Source organism: Dendroctonus ponderosae, unplaced genomic scaffold (genome assembly GCF_020466585.1).
Source record: "Dendroctonus ponderosae isolate FM_Combo_2020 unplaced genomic scaffold, Dpon_F_20191213v2 Dpon_F_20191213_4, whole genome shotgun sequence".
Taxonomy (NCBI): Eukaryota; Metazoa; Arthropoda; class Insecta; order Coleoptera; family Curculionidae; genus Dendroctonus; species Dendroctonus ponderosae.
Genome location: NW_026018611.1, coordinates 7,078,779 through 7,096,617, shown reverse-complemented (window position 1 = coordinate 7,096,617; position 17,839 = coordinate 7,078,779). Strand labels below are relative to the sequence as shown.

At 33.0% G+C, this 17,839-nt stretch overlaps 1 protein-coding gene and 2 long non-coding RNA genes across 4 annotated transcripts in view; 2 read left to right on the top strand and 1 right to left on the bottom strand.

The window, feature by feature from the left end:
* Positions 1–2,079, top strand: LOC125504241. The gene is made up of 2 exons (XR_007281360.1): positions 1–305; positions 365–2,079. It is a non-coding gene; the product is annotated as an uncharacterized LOC125504241 (long non-coding RNA).
* Positions 2,080–3,275: 1,196 nt separating this feature from the next.
* LOC125504242 lies at positions 3,276–5,536 on the bottom strand. The gene is made up of 2 exons (XR_007281361.1): positions 5,300–5,536; positions 3,276–5,172 (listed from the first exon to the last, which is right to left on the bottom strand). It is a non-coding gene; the product is annotated as an uncharacterized LOC125504242 (long non-coding RNA).
* Positions 5,537–5,642: 106 nt separating this feature from the next.
* LOC109537075 (acetyl-CoA carboxylase) overlaps positions 5,643–17,839 on the top strand; it is a 24,699-nt gene continuing 12,502 nt past the window's right edge. Inside the window, exons 1-3 of one of the 2 annotated variants that reach the window (XM_019903626.2) lie at positions 5,643–5,811; positions 6,277–6,324; positions 6,577–6,721. In XM_019903626.2, the coding sequence (XP_019759185.2) occupies positions 5,715–5,811; positions 6,277–6,324; positions 6,577–6,721 (290 nt within the window). In that variant the 5' untranslated portion in view covers positions 5,643–5,714. Of the gene's footprint in view, positions 5,812–6,276; positions 6,325–6,576; positions 6,722–10,934; positions 11,130–14,810; positions 15,749–17,839 lie in introns of those variants that run through there. The other variant, XM_019903625.2, reaches the window with a different exon arrangement.

Below are 17,839 nucleotides of genomic sequence, written 5' to 3'. Positions count from 1 at the left end.
GGAGAAATTGTATGTTTTCCTTTAGACTGAATTAGTGTTGTTGTTTACCTTATTTGAGAGTGTTTTGATGTTAAATTAATGCAATTGAACGGTGAAATTTGCAAAAAACCGCTGTTTACCAGCGGGCCAGCCTATAGGTGCCTAAATATACAATTTTAAAAAGTGTCATGTGGTTAGATTTTTTACTTATTTGCAATTTTAATTAGTTCATTAATTAACAGAGTGTTTAAGTCATTGCCCTTGTTCACTTCTTTTAGCACCATGTCCTAATCTCTATAGGCTTGCACCTGAGATACGTATACTTTGTAAATAGATTATTAAGAAATTTAGGTACCTACTAATTTACAGTTCAATATCTCTGCAGTGTCTGCTATATAAATATACAATAAGCTATATAAATAAGTTCAGTAACTGCTACTGAGCCCTTTAGCTTTGAACAATATGTCAGGGAGCATCTTGGCAAAAGTCGATTCCAAAACAAAACTAATCAACAGATGGGGAAAAACATGCGGTCATGCTGCAATAAATTATATCATTCCAATCCTACCTGGATTAAGGGGAATTTAATAATTGATAATAAGTTGATGAACTGCCTGGAACTCATAGATAATAAAGACTAACACAATACACTCACTCAGTTCGGTTTAAGGTTTTAGTTCGGTTGAACATTGAACATATTATTGCAATTAACTTACATTCGGCTGCAGAACTATTTTTTTAAATTGTAATGTTATGTTGTCGCTGTTAATTAAGTTAGTAGGTAAGAGTAGTGAAAAGTATTTTTAATATGCGATTATTTATTAATGAAACGTTAAGTAAAGGATCAGTTAAAAATATATCCCAAACTAAGTACCTATACAGAACGTTGAAAAATACACAAACATGTTTAGCTTTTTAAATTGCAAATCGCAAATTTCGAAGTCAGTATTGCAATTTGCCATTAAATGATAGGAAATAGTTAACATGAAAAAATGTCTCATCGGCTATTCAACCTGCATATTTATAATGCCATTAATAAATTCTAAATCGGCACTCTACATTTCTGCTACTTTCATTCCATTTTACAGATAACGTAACCTAACGGTATAAGCGCAACAACGCAAGCATAGCGACAAACCGGAATCCTATAATATGACTCGCTTACAACTCTGTTTCTTCAATTTCCATTGAACGTTTTTCTAATAATTTATTCTTTTTTTCATTTCGGAATTTCACATTCCACCTAATCAGTCATTGCAAACTCTGAATGTTTTAGTTAGTAACACATAATTATTTTACCGTCCAGAACCCCCAAAAAAGCTTAACTTGCGAAATTAATTAATAATCGTTTGACTATTACGTTAACGTTGACCGTTATGAAACACACATTAGCAAAGACTGAAGAACTAGGGCCTTCTGAAAGCAGCAAATAAAGCGAATGGAAGACGAAGAAATTGCCGCAATTACCCGACAGGAGAACAGAAGAAAATCACGCCAAGCGATAAATAAAGCTGAAGGTAAATTGCTAAGCGAAAAGTGTTGAGGAATAGAATAATTGTAGAACACAGGCACGACAGCAAAGGCAAATTTAGAAGAGAATGATTTAGGTCGACTTTGCTCGCTTATTAGATAGAGATTAATATGGTATCTTCTATCACAAATAAATCTTCTTGTAGATTGATGTAATTAATGCGCTAGAAAATCGCCTGCATCTAAAATTATTTAATTTCTTTCAACTAGGCGTTTTAATTTCAGTCGATTTTACCAATGCTAATAAAGGTGAAGACACTGTAGGCAACACGCCAGTTTAATAATTTAAATAGCGGGTGTTGAAGGCAAAATAGCAGCTCAATTCAATCGATTTCTAATCGGGTAGAAAATGTTGATGCTGAAATATATCCCAATGAAAGCAGAGATTTATATGTATTCCAGCCCCACTATCGGTTAGTGTGGCGACAACAAAATGATCTGTTTCCGCCCTTAGGAGTCTCAGAAGTCGGCATAGAGCTTTAATGGCAGAGGGCCACCTAACTGCAAATGAAGGTGGAAAATTCATTTTGTGATTTAGTTAACAATTGACGCAGAATAAAATACTTTTTTAAAAAGAGATTTATTATTTTAATTCAATCGAAACCTGTCCTAGATCTCGACTATGTGACCCTCTCACACTCAGATTGAACACTGGATCCACATAAAAAAAAGTTTGAAGAATTAGTGAACAAACGAAAATGTATTTCAAACTGTTACTCATTTCAAAATGTGGTCCACTGACTACTGGCTACTAAGGCAGGTGACGAAGATTTGGAAGATTATTGACTTAGAAAGAGTCAAGATATTGGAAATCGAGATAGTAAAACCCTTAGAACAAAGAAATTAAGAAAAGCATTAGGATGTGGTGTAGTGCAAGTCGAAAGTTTTCTTGTAAAGTTATTGATGAGAACCACCTGAACACCGAGTTCGATCGGACTGGTTAACGGCTATGAAACTCCCAAAAAAGTGCGTTTGTTTTATAAGCGTTATGTGAAAGATGGACATCAAAGACAGCAATGAGTAAATTAAAAGCATCTTAACTGAAACTGAGAGGAAATCTATGGATATAATGCATATGCAACCGCTAATTTTCATTTCACCATTATAATTAAAATAATTATTGGTGAAGAAATTAATCTCAATCCAATTTATATTTCATTAGATACCTACAAAAAAAAATAGTAATTGTCCACAACTCAATAAAATGATAATAAATCACTCTTCTGTTACGAACTCATTCAACATTTTTTGGTGGTTCGATTTGGTAGGCTGCGATCTTAGTCTGACTTGGTACTGGGTAAATTATGCAATCTTATTGGTGCGGCAATATCAGAAGATTCGTACCGGTCACGTGATTGGAGGCATTGGAACATGCCACTCGGTAATGTTTAGCAAAAATCGACCTCACGAAGGCCATGAGAATTTTAAGTATCTCTTTTATTATTGCTGTTGCCTAATGTTATAGTAAATGTAAACAAACATCTTATTGTAAATGATATGTTTACATTTTAATGAGAATTTATCAAAAACTTAATTTGAAATACTGGATATATTTTCTTTTTTTCTTTTAAAAGCTGTTTAAAGCTTCTTCGGGATGGTTTTCTAAAAAACCCTCGATAAATGCAATGATTTGTGTGTCTCAAATAGTATAACGATTTTATTCACTTTTTCTTTGTTGCTTTTTCCCTTTTTAGTGCAGGATCATATGAAGTTGATACTGTTTCGTAAATGAAAGAAGAAAATACACATTGTTGAAACTAAATTAGCATGATTCATTCGATAAGATTTATTAGTTTGGGGTTAATATATGTATAAAAAGTACACATTTTTGAAAATAGATTCAAGTGATTTCCAATTAAAACTGGCCATGAACAATAGAAAATACATTTTCGCTTAAAGGAATACTTCAAAAGTCAAAAGCAGTACATACTTTACTATCAATTTCATGCACTGTCGATTAAGTTTAATGAGTACCTACTTATATCACTTAATTTGAAGGCAATTTCAATACATTAAACTAAATACTCTGAAAGTAGTTATTATGCATCTTGCATTCGTGTTTCATTATATCCTTATCTAAATGACAATTTTCTAATCTTGCGCAGGTTCGTGCTAAAAAAGCAAGTAATAAAAAAAAATCGACATTCGACAATAATTTTTTTTACAAATTCAAAACTAAATGAGAATTCAGGCAATAGAAATAAGATAATAATACAATACAACAATACATTTGAATTTTTTTTTGTTGCTTGATGTAAACTGCTCAACACAATAAAAATTACATTGCCAAATTTGCCCTAAATTTGAAACTGGATATATTCCTATTGCTACCAGCGATTTAATTTCTTTTTGAAGAATCCATTGTCTAGTTCTGTTCTTTTTCTGTCCATCCGGGTATTTGCAAAAAATTTAATAATTTAGAGTTTCTACACGGAGAAAAACCAAAGAATGAACATTTTTACAGTTTGGCATGCTCCCGATTGAACAAAGAAAAAACTGTTTTTACCATGAAAGAGATATTAAGATAGAGAGAGGCAAAGACAGTGTTTGAATTTGGTTTTTTTTACAGGGTGATATCAAAAAATCAACTTTTGGGCTTGCATTGATCATATTTTTCCTCTTGGCCCGATTTTCAGGATCTACCTAGAGCTCATGTTGAAGCTAAAACTTAATAGTCGACTTAAGCTAAAAGTCCATGTAAAGAGTTGCATGAATAAACGGATGGTTCGATAGTGAACTTCACTTTAGCTAAAAATTTGCCAGAATCCTAGATTTCGAGGGAAGTTCTGATTTGAATTTTTGTCTTAAGATAACTATGAAGTTTTACCTACAACAATATGTATGTCCAAAAAAAATGCTATTTTTTTTGGGATCACCCTGTAAATAATCGAAAAGGGCGAAAACCCGATTCGAGATATGAAATCTACCTTTATGCCTTTGCTCTTGAAGTCCAAAAAAATGTTCTTTTGCGCAACTGGGAGGAAGCCAAACTTTGGAAAATTTTGCATTGTTTCATTTTCCACCCTGTCGGAATTTTATTTGAATTACTTAATTTTTGCCAGGGCAAGGACTGGCAGAAAAAAAATTGACTATTTAAAACTTCGTACAGAATTAAAATCGATTACAGCAATCAGAATTTACTCACTTCCAAAGTGAACTCAAATCTGGTCCTGTACGGATTATTTTGTTGAGTAAGAATTTAATTTTTTTATTTGCTAAATCGGTATGTATAATTCCATCAATATGGAATTATCTAATAGCTCTAATTACGAAAATTTTTTGTTAAAATGTTATGTTATAACAACTTACATTTTCGATAGACATAAGAGTTTTTGACTCAGACCTGATAACAACCAAATAATAGTATCTTTCGTTTGAGCTGTTTCCATTATAAGTCGCAAGAAATTCTTTTTTGGAATCGATATGGCAACAATTTGGATTAATAAAATAGTAAAATCGTCTAAATTTTACTACTGATACTGTCGTCAATGTCATATTATTTCCCAGATTCCCACTTAATTCCTATCTACCTTTTTATTCTGAACCATAAAACAAAACCGATCGTTAAGATTAACGACTGGTCAAAACGAAATGCTGACTCCTAATTGTTGGAAAAAAATCATCGAAGTTTCATTCATCCTGTTCGAAGGACCAACATGTTTTCTGCAAGTGGAGGATCATCAATTATGGAAAATCGATTTATGTAATACAATAATGTAACATATTTTAAGGCTGTGAATACAATCTCTAGCTTATATAACTTAAATAAAATCTATAAGATTAGGCTCACAGTTTTTATTTCTAATATCGCTTCTCTGGCTAAACAAAGTTGTTCACGTGGAGATGTAGTAATTCCATTCAATAGCACAGCTTCTGTTTTAGGCAATTTTAACAACAATAAAAGCACTCGTTGCTCCAATCAAGCCTTATCTCAAATCATACGAAGCGTAATGGAACATTTAACAAAACATTGGCAAATCACAACAGAAACACTCCCAAATCGTTAAAGAAAACTGAGGCTTTTGCTTTTAAAGTCACACAAGGGTATTCCATGCGAATCACGCCAAGGTTATCTCCGATCCAATTTAGAGATATTAGATGTATTAAAAGTTTCTAGCTTAATTTTTGAGTTAGTTCAAACGGGACATTTTAGCTAACAGCTCTACATTTTCGTCTCGATATCATTTGACGAGTTTTGGTTATTAATGATACTCGTGGTAGGTGCTACAGTTGTGACTATTGGTGTACTGTTGGTTTACTCTTTAGTAGAGGTGATTTTCCGAGGAACGTCTATTGAGTCTAGTAAGTTTTGTTCAGTGTTTATGTCCTTTTTCATATTTATCTGGACGATTTTTTGCCTCTACTTTTTGACATTCACTGAATAATTTTATATCGGCAATAAGCTAGATTTACTATGGACCTTAATCTATTAGTAAAATATGGGTGGTACCATGAGCTTGGAAACTATTGTAACAAATAATGCAAATGTATTTATAAAGTATTTATTATTATCATCGAAGCTAATTACGGTTTTGAATGCGTGTGTGCTCACTACTGTAATCCAGAATTACATAGTGCGTGATCCCTTGACCCTCGACCTTTTCCTTATTCGCTACCACGAGATTTGCATAAGGTCAAAATTGCGGACAAATCAAAGTCAATTTTTGTGTGGCAATTGTACTGATCGAATAGGAATTTGCTGGTTTTTTGAGTATCAAAAAATATCATTCTCCAAGTTAAGAGCTGACGATTTTTTCTTTTTTTTAGAAGAACTAGGCCCAATCGCAGACAACCCGGACCCAAAATCCGAAGAGGGTAAGCCTATTCATGATACAAAAGAAGAATAGAGTCAATTAAGCTGAATAAAATGGCTGAACAACCGGTAGAAAACGGGGTCGCCAATAAAGATCATGCACATTGGATTGTGGGTGAGTTTATCATCAAAAATACAGCATGACCACTCTATGAATGCAAGTACCTACTTTGAAATACTGTGCGTGATTAGACCGTTTTCTTTGGTGTTCATTATCTAGTGTTTTACGGTCTGACAGTGTTTTTGTTTCAAAGGGGATGAATCGTATGATGACTTTCCGGAAAACGGAGATGAAACTGACAGCATGCCTCCACCAGCACGTTCGGTCGGCCAAGGAGGATTGGGAGGCCTTTCCCAGGCGGAACAAGCGGCCTTAATGGAGAGAAGGAAGCGATTGAAGTAAGTAATAAGAATCGCCAATTTATTTTATTTTTAATGACTACTATTAGAGGTACATAAGGATACCAAGTAGAGCAGCAGTTCACTTTCAAAAGTGAAAGGCTACTGCATTTGATCATATTCTAATCTACGTTTGTGAAATAGACACTTTTATGTATGTCATTTAACAGTTTTCTTTATTTATTTATACTTATTACAAACTTCTTGTTGGGTRTTTCACCTMAAAATTTTTTTTWATTYGAAATACCCAACAAGCAGTTTGTAAAAAAAATKKATTCGCCTCAACAATATAGAATTTATCTATTTATACTTAGTTATTATACGGTTTACTGGAGCTCGAATAAAACTCATTTTTTGTCCTTGTAAAAATGCACGTCAGCCTTGTGCTTGTTTTATAATAAAATCATTACAAAAGTTAAATTATTGGCATATGAAGAAGAAATCTTTACAAATGCTTGGTTTTTGTGTGGTAAAGTATCCATTATATTTCTAAAGAATTGACATTGAAATTACATATGAAGCTTGTGTTTTTTTAATGAAACACCCTATATATAGTTACATTATTAAATTGTACGAAAATAAATTAAGRTAATATAGAAAATAATTTTGATATAACGTGGAAAAATATGAAACTGCAATTTCACTTTCTGCAATTATTCACGTTGCATAATTTATCACATTACTAAAAGGACTTTTTTGTTACTTAATAGAAATTCAATTTCAATGGAAATGTATGGATGTCCAAAAACTTTCGTTTCAAAACAGGTCCGACTCAAATTTCTCGCTTATTTCAAATGGGACACTATTTGTTTTTACATCATCGGGTAAAAAATTTAATCCTTTTCAAAAAATCATTAGAACAGCAACTCACCATTTTGCAAATAATTGCGTTTCATTGCAGAGATATTGAAAGTCTTAATGGAAACTGATATTTTATGAGAAAACAAATGGACTTAATTAAAGAACCAACATTACTAACAGTAAATGCACACGTGAGAAACTATAACAATTACAATTACAGAAATAATTAAAAAAATCGGCTCATAGAAGGCACTGTTCCAAATGCCTGCCTTAATTCATATTATCGTGAGTTATGATAAGAGGAGTGTTTTAAACTATATCTTTAATAGGACTAATATAAATCTAAACCGTTAAATCTGAGGAACGAGACGGCCAATCTATCTCAATCCACTTACTTAAAAAAATTTGGTAATAAAAATCGCTATTAGGTATGTTTCTATTAACCCACTCCAAACATTAATAGTTTTTCATTCGAACTAATTGGCCATTTATTTCACTATACTAATAAAAATTGGGTTATTGACCGTGCCATTTTTATGGAAATTGCATTTATCTGTAAATAGTACATTATCAAAACCGCATATTTAACTCGCAGCTTTTTCAAGGTTCCAAACGCAGGCCGGAATTTTGGTCTGGAAATCCAAATCGCATAATTCTTGATGCAAATGAATTTTATATGGATGAAACTTAAATCTTATAACTGTTCTGGAAACACTGGTTCGGGTAATACCACTCAGAGTGCATATGTTTCTTTAACTTTAGTAATTATGTTCTGTTAATGAACCTATTGGTTCAAATTGGTTTTCTCTGTCTTCAACTACTGAATTGTTTCTGCACACTTTTGCAGAGGCCACTGATCCTAAAAGTTATGATGATTCTTTCCAACACGGTTTTATTTGGGTGATTGCGATCAGGAAATCGTTGCGCATAAACTTTTGTTGTATAGACCTTTCTAACTATTCGCCTATGATGAGAATCGTATCAGTTCTTTACGCTGGACTAAACTGCTCCCAGTTTGAAGTTTTATACGACCGAATAATACCGGGCTACTAAATTTTAATATAGTATGAGTTTCCATTATGACTTTTAGCATTCGAACAAATCGCATTTATCGGCAAAACGGTTGATTTTATAGGTTTATGTTATAATCTGTTTTAGGAAAGCAGTCATTTTTGCTCCCGATGGAGTAAAAACATATAGGGTGTCCCATTTAAAATAAGCGAGAAATTTGAGCCGTGGAATTTTGAAACGGAAAGTTTTCGGATATCCTTCCAAATTTCTATTGAGTTTAAGTTTGGCTTAGTAGTAAAGGATCCTTTTAGTACTGTCATAATTTTTTCAGCGTAAATAACTTGCGAAGTGATTCTACAATTTTTTAAACGTTGCCCTACAATTTCACAGTTTTCCACTTATCAAAAAGGGATCACAATTACTATATTATGCCTTAATAGAGACGTACTATTATTTTTACAGAATAATTTAAACAATGTAAACATATATAGGATGTTCTATTAAAAAACACGCGTTTTGGGTTAATGTATAGCTTGTACTACTTAAAACACGAAATATCACCAAAAATCCGTCTCGAAATACATGTTAGTTTTCCCGTGAGATAAAGTCTAGAATGAGGTGGGCCACTCGGTATATTAACGAATGAGACGCGAAAAAAATGGCCAAAAAACATCTTTTATTGTTAATTAGATGCAACGTTAAATTACAAAGGAGCTACCATTCTTTAAAGAATATGCCAAATTACGCTGAATTTAAATGTTCGTGAATGGCAACAGCTTCTTTTTTCCATCCAGGCTTTTGGATGGTCATTTGCTAAGTCTAAGCTAGGCTCATGAGGACTGATTGGTTCGAAACTGGTCCTGTTTTAAACACATTTTTGAAATCTGTGCTTGTACCAACAACAATAACTTTTACATGAAAATATTGTAATTTTTATACGTGTTGGGTCATCCCGATATCTTATACGAGCCGTGCTAATTTTGCATCACCCGGTATGTTATCGTTAATAAATCGTAACAGCATGCATTTCCAACTGATTAATTGTTTTTTTAGAACCCAATTACGTACAGTAAAGGTTCATTAAAACAGAACAGCTTAAATAGATGCAGAGAAAAATTTCCAATTCATAAACGCAAATCATTGTCGCAGCTTTTTTTTTGGTAGTAAAAGTAATTCGCTGAAAATAACGCATTTTGATTGAAGGAATTTTTGCAAAATATTGAATTAACATTCTCAACGAAGGAATGGATTCAGTCCTCAACTAATGTGACAAAAAAAATACTGACATTGTTTCAGGCAAATTTGTCTTATCCGAAAGTTAATAGTTTTCGAGGTACCGGGTGTCAAAGTGTAAATAAAATTTTCGTTTTTCCTTTGTAGATTTTTAACCAGTTTTGCTATYACCAAAAAAAAATTGTGTTTGAARGTTTTTTAGACCTAGAAATCCACATTTCCTTACTTAGCTTGTAGTTCCTATAGAACTYTAGCTGCACTAGGCACTGGACTGCACTGGAGCCATTTAAAACATCAGAAATTTGTTGGCTTTAAAATAAATATTTTTTTATCGGCAATAAGTCGATATYTCTCACCGTTTTCGGGATATTTCTCATTGAAACCTATAGTGATTTTTTGAACCAGATAACTCAAATTGAATCGCTAAATAAAACAAAACTTACAGAAACATTAAACATCATTTATTTAAACTGCCTTTTAAACTCAGTAAAGTAGGAAATTATAATTTCAGATAACTCTTTAACTTCAATGCATTTATTAACACTTTACAGAATGCTTGTCGTATTGAAAAAAAAAATGTTTCGGAATTATTCTACAGCATTTTTTTATTGGAAAATAAGTTATGTCTGGACAGTTTCAATTCAAATTGAATTCATTCAAATTTCAATTTCAATTCTTTGCTTATGTGTTTTTAACTTTGCCTCATCTGTTTCATATGAACAAAAAATATATATTTATTGCTGAGTTAAATGCTTTTAAAACCTCCGATTTGGTTTTTTGGATCATTGACTTCGCAGCTTAAATTATTATTTGTACCTGAAGCATTTGAGATTTAAATATTTTTTTAATGTTTTGAACACTTTTGTTGTTTGAACCTTTTCTTCTATCGTGAGTGACAAGTGACTAGAAAATATGCTGTTCCACCAAATCCAAGTTCAAGAATACCAATATTAAAACTTTTTTGTTATTATTTAAAAATGAGCTTTTTCCCAATCAATCATAGAAACTCTCCGCATACAGTCATGATCGATTAACCGACCATTTTCAAGCTACGCTTTCGATTGGCACGATGCGCTTTTCCTTCGGTTTTCCCTGTGCCAACATTCTGAAGTTGGCATCTGAGTGAAGTGAAACTGAACGAAAACAAGTGAAACACAACTGGATTTAGTTTGTGTCATATTTTCGCCAATAGCAAAGGCGCGCCTCTGATCGTACGAGGCCGCGTCATTATAGCGCGACATAGTTTAATCGATTCTCGCTTGTTTTGTCCTGTGTTTTGAGTGCCTACCAGCAAAGTTTTCTTAATAATCAGTTGTTTAATTGAATGTTGAATTAAAGTGTTCCTCAATTTGATTTGAGAATGGTGAGTTCTGTCCATGCCATTGTCCCACGCCGATTCTGGAGTCGAATTTTGGCGTCAAAATGCTGCTTTTTGAAAATCATTTACTGTTTTGTTAAGGCAAATTGTCCGTTTTTTTGAACCCCGTTCTTGGTTTAGTTAAAAAACATTTAATTGGACAATTTCTTTTTTAATCCCGCAATATTGTTGGTTAGAATCAAAACATTGCCATAAACCAAATTACGTATTCGTACATACACCTAGTTTTATCATACACCCACATATAGGTAAAAAGTAAATAAAATCAGGTGTTTGCCAAAGACTTGCTTTCCAAAAATTCATTGAACTAAGCACGTTTTCCTGCTGATTTCCATGTGATTATCAGGATTCTGTTCAGTACCTAAAGCTGATAACCGAATGCGGTTTGCGCGTTCATCACTCAGAACTGGACAATTTTAATTTACTTACTTCCGCAGAAAGTCATCGGCGTTTTGAGGTCAATGTGTTATTGTTTGCATAAGAAGTTACTTAAAACCAAGCAAACATTTGAACGTCAATGTAGCGAAGTTAATTGAATAATTTTAGTCCAAGCCAAGTCCGGAGGCACATAAATAATTTGCTCAGAATCGCCATTCACTTGACAAACTTAGATGCTAACCCGTAAAAAAAATTGCGGCTTTTTTCAGGCTGATGAAATGTACCAATTTCTCTCTGCAAAATTGTTTAGAACATTCGTTATTTTTGCATATCTGTTCAAAATCAAAAGATTCTTTTGAACCCAATTGTGCCTCAACATCTCTATTTAGTTAATATAATCAAAAACAAAACGTGCGTTGTGTATTTGAAAAATTTTGGATGGATTGTGTTTTTAAACAATTTTCAACAAACATTTTCTCTTTGTTGAATTTCTATAACGTAACGATATCACTGCTCATTGAATATAATTTTTTTAATTATAAGCGTTTCTTCGTTTTTATACGTTCAGTTTTATGCCACTGTAGTTAAAGTAATTTTGATGAAGAAACTTGGTAATTAGTTTCCAGTTCGACGTGAACACACTTTATCGCTTGTAACTACGCCATAGGCACGTATGATTAATTGTCCGTTCCAAGGGTGATTGGCAAAAATTATGGTTGTTTTTAGCTTAAACTGGAAATGTTTAACCGTGCATACGGAATAAATTATAAAGAACATCGGTTAAAAGCATTTTGCCAGCTTGGCAACTTTTCAAATGGAAAAAAGGCAGTTAAATAGACAAAAGATAGACAATAATTTGTGTGTTGCATTTAGTCAAGTTTGAGCTATGCTGGAGTTACATGTTTTCGATTTAAATCAATTTAACCTTTTGAATACCTTGACGCAAACAGTGCTTATTTAATATTCATGGCATTGAATGACTATACAAAAATGATCACTTTCAATAGTTATCGCAGAAAATTTCAAACTAACATCTTTATATAATTAACTAGATAGGTTCTTAGTACGAAAACGCATTTATTTTTTATTAAGAAATCGATACTGTTTGCTCATAAATTATTATATTTCTAAAGCCTGTAAATATCGATTTAAAAATTATAATGGATTTGGAGAAGTTAACGGAAATTAAAATTTCTCTTTTACCTTAAAGTTTCTTTTATCTCGTCTTTTTATTGGTTGATTTTAATATATCTACGCTTAAATATTTTTTCAAATTAATTTAATTCAAGTTTTTCTACATAAAGTGGGCGCCCAGGTCGGATTGAAATTCTGAGGAATTTTATATTAAATGAATCAGTTCCAAAATCGCACCATTCGAAAACTGAAACTACTAAAATATTTAATCTTATTGCAATTTCTTAAACATACTGGTGATTCTGCGAAAAAATTTCCTCGTATTTCGTAATCCAAAAGGAAGTTTTAAAAATATTCAAATAACATTTGCTTTGCTTTGCGAACATTTACAACGACTGATAGCGAGAGGAATGTAAATAGGAAGAAAATCTTTCGTGAAAAAATTGAAACAAATATTCTATTAAATGTAACTGAGGGTGCACAAGTATCATCTCTCCTTAAACCAAGAACTACAAGGCAAATATTTTGCAAACAGCAGGGAAATCGAAAATGAAATTGAGCTCAATGCGTATCTCATATTGTGCTCAATAGCACAACAATAACCCTCATTTATTATTAAAAATCTTATGATCGGTTGACAATCGCATTGTGGTCTAGCAACATTTGGGAGCGATTTTGGGGAAACGAAAAATTATTGTCGTGTATGTATTAGGAATATTTGTGGGGAGTGTTATACCTTTAATTGTTCGCAAATTATATCCAAGAATATTTGGAAAATGTTCCGCTTAATGTGAGTTAAAAACAATTTCTTGGCCTGCCCAAGCTCCAGAGTTGACGCCGTGCGATTTCAACTTATGGGGGTTACGTGAGGGAACATTGATTAAGTTACACCACCCGACGACCTAGTGATGCAAAACAAAGAATTATGGGTGCATTTTATGGAATTTTCGAACAAAATTTATTAGATGTTCTTCCAAAATCACAAAAAGTGGGTAACAATTGTGTCTTGAAGATCAGGGATTTAATAGTTTTTTTTTTTATTTAAATAACTGTGTTTTCCAAAAAATACAAATAAAATAACATTAAAAAAAGTTGTGAATTAAGTGTTCTTTTTAAATTTCAATTAAAATCTACAGGGTTCAATTGATCAAGTATTGTTGGATCGTGTACGACCATATGTGCGACCCTGTATAATACGTTGCAGTGGCACACCTTTTTATTTGAAACAATTTTTAAATTTCCTTCTTGCTTCAGGCATATAATCCTGTGTATTATGTAATGTTTTGTAAATATTTAAATTAGAAATAATAAAACTAAAAACCTGCAGTTTAAATTGAGATTTCCTTACCTCCTCATTGGTCTGCGAGTATCGCCATTTGAATTCAATTTTATTAAAACAATACGTTTGTTAAATTATTGTTATAAATAACATTTTCGCATCTACACGTGTATCTACACGCGCATCACTAAACAAATTTAAAACTTTCTGCTACAATGGATTTGATCTTTTCGTTTATCGGGATTTGGTTAATTGCTTAATTACTCAGGAATTATTTTCATGACTATTCTCGCTGTTTTTATTACCATTTGCATATGCTGTACGTAGCTGAATTTGCTACTTTCAAGCTTCAACCATGTCATTCGCTGCTGATCTTAAGCTTTTTGAGTAGTTTCAGCTGACTTTTTGTAGAAATAAAACTCAATAATTCAATGAGGGAGCCATTGAATTCCATTAAAACGCACTTAGAATAATAACTAATTAAAAAAGATCCTACAAAAGATACATTTATATAAGATATTCTTCGGAATTGCATCATTTCTCTGCTATTTAATTCAATGGTATCCTGCCAACTATTGCCAATGTCAATGCCAGGGACCGTGTTGAGAGCGGAACACTTAAGTTATTATTTTTAGCTGTTGACCCACTTTTTATTTAAAAAGTAAATGGAAAGCGATCGGTTCTGCGGGTTAATTATCTTACGTGCGCTATTTAAACGAGTATTATTCGTAAGTAGCATCAATTCAAAGTGAGCACTTCTACTGGCATAATTGCAACTCCAGAAGTCCTTAACATCATCTGAATTCAACAAAATAAAAGTAGACATTTTTACGCCGAATTTCCGCTAAGCAGCAATAAAAAACGTTTCCTTTTAGGTATAAAACCTGACATTAACAACGATGGTAATTGAACGTAAAGAGAGTGTCAAGGAGCGTTATTAAAAACAAGTTTTTCAATGTCCAATGTTGGATGACACTTTCGTATTAAAGCAGCGAAGAAAATCATTGCTTATGAGCAAGTTGGTGGATAAAGTGCTGTTCGTGTTCAGCTTTCTGTTTAGTTTCGTCAGACAGGCGAGTTTTTTGATTTATCAGTTCACGGCGTTTACCGATTTTGGCGGCTACTTGAGCGAAGGAGAGCCAGAGATTATTAACAAGTACGTTGGAAAGGCCGTCGAAATTGAGGGGACTAGTGAAACGCCGGCTAAGCTAAAGCGGCCAAAAACTCTGAATTTCGTCCCGAAGTTGCAGAAGAACTTTAAAAACAAAAGTGCCACCGCACCGAAGAGGGCTGGAGGCTCTAAAGCGAAAGCTACGCAAAGCAAAGTAGACTCACTGTCGATTTCTCAGAAATCTGAGGAAGACTTTGGAAGTCCTGCACCCAAAAAGGTAGAGGATCAGTTGCCAGCCACCGAAAGCATCACAGTGGGCGATCAAGTGATTTGCCTCAATGTACAAGAGCACATAGAGAACCAGCATCAAAGTTCAGCTGAACAACATCACACAGAGTCACAAGAGCAACCAAAAAGTGAAATAATGCAAGGTACTTCAGATGATAGTGCCAGTGAAGTCGAAACTCCTAGTCAAAACGTCTTCACTCCATCGTTCAATTTCTATCCGCCATCCGTGATGAATAACAAAAAGTTCCTAGCAAGGCGGAACAGCAAACGATTCGTAATCGGGGATGGGGAGGATGAATTGCCTTCCCCAAATCCCCCGGATGTTACCATCACCGAAAGCCCCAATGTGGAGCAGAAGAGTTGGTCGAATCAGGCAAACGCTGATAAACTTTCAGTGCCCAGCAAGGGTTTAAAGTAAGTACTTTATTTTGAAATGGCCCAAGTTTATGGTCATTTCAAGAGATGTTCATGGAAAAGGTCCCATTCTTCTTCCATTTCTTATGTGTAAATAAATCGTCTGGTGTGGTGTCACCGTCCTTGTGCCTTAAAATTGGGTTTTTATATATTCATCAAATGCAGGTTTTCTTGACGCAACCACTTTCGAATCAAGATTCATTAAACGTTGCTAATTTTTCCGTCCGTCAAGGTGAAATGTAAAATTAATAATAGTCCAAACCAACATTTTTTTAACTGACTACGATTTTTCCGTTTATTGCTGCTAATAAACTGAACTTTTGCGGTGGAATAGTCGATTTTATCAGTTTATGGTTTGCATTCCGTGCAGTTCTCAAACACCGTAGATACGGATACAGATACAGGGTTTATAATGAATGTCGGGAAAGGATTTGCAAAAGTTTAATTTCCTCAGTTTTACGAACGTTTTTACATTTTGTATACAAATGCGTTTGAAGATTCATTTGTTGCCTTTTTTTCAAAAGCCCTAACCTACGTTGCGTACTAGGTGCGCTTATTAAGAAGCTATCAGAGCAAGCACACATAGTTTTTGTTGTACAATTGTTTCAAGCCAAAGCGTTTTCGCTTGTAAATTTAAAAAAATCGGTTTCCGCATTAATGTGTAAAAGTCGCTTCAACGGATTTGAATGAAACTATCACATGTTGTTGCCAATATTACGCATCTTAATCGGATTAATTACGTTTGATTTAGTATTTTCAAAGGCGTGCTTATGGGAAAACTATTCAGTTCATTTAAAAAACTGATGCAGTTGTGGAAAATTTATTCGACAAAGCAACTAAATAGACAACTTTTTGGCACAAAGAAAATTATTATGTAAATTTTGGTAACAAACTGTAAAAATTATCTGAAAAGTAAAAAAATATATGATTATTACAAATTTTCGCACTAAAACGCTTCATTTTCGGACACATGTTTATAAAGCAAAAAATGCCCGTCTTCATGTCTTCTGCAACTCCTAAAAGTTTGTCGATATCTTTGTGGAAAACCCTACATCCTCTTTAATATGTAGATTCGCGAGTTCAAACATCATTTTAATTTAACTGTTAGCTGTTAGTCTGTTTTTAAATGTTTTTTACAATTTTGAAAAATTCTGAATTTTGACTGTTTTGTGCCATGATGTTCGCTCTTGAATTACCTTAATGAAAACCTTTGAATTACTTAATAAGATACCCACAAAAAAGCTGGTTTCATTGAAATTTAAAATATTATGTAAGTAATTAAATTTTATTGAGCTTGAATATTAAAATATAGTTACGCTAATCAACAAAAAATATTGAATCAATTGCAATGTTTTTGTTTTTTCTTGTCTCAGAAATATACATAATGCATTAAAATTCGTGTAAAAAATGGAAATCGAGGAAAAGTATAGGCGTCTCATATTCCCAGTTTTTGATATCAACAGGAATGCATGCTCTCTGTTGTTGTGATCTGTTGATCAAAACTGTACTACAAAAATGTTCAAAACATTTTAAATACATTTAAAAATAATTATAAAGTATTTAATTGTTGTTTATTTCAGAACCCGAAAAAAGTCGAAAGTGATTCACATAATAACATGTTTGCAATATAATTCGAACACCCTGAATGTGGGGATTAAAAGAGTTTATTGCGTTTAAAGCAGTTTCATGGAAACGTGACAAAAAAATGGAATACACACTAAATTCGATTTATCAAAACGTTGGTCACAGTTTACAGTTTTTATCCTCAAATCTCAGAAACAAAATCAAATTCACGAGTATTGATTTGATCAAATGAGCCAGTAAGAGCGCAAAACATAACTTGTATTAGATTGTTTCTTATCATTGGCACTTACTCAAGCACAAATCCTATATTCAAATATCACAAGTAAAATTGCAAAACGATTTACAAGAAATGCACCTGTTCACGACTCAATCAAATTTAACTATTGTTGTTTTAAGATCAACATTTACCAGCTTGATCAGTTAATGATTTATTTTGTCATGAAAACCAGTCGAAGCATCTCCAAACTTGTTAACTAATTTAAAACTGTTGTTCTATAAATTTTCACA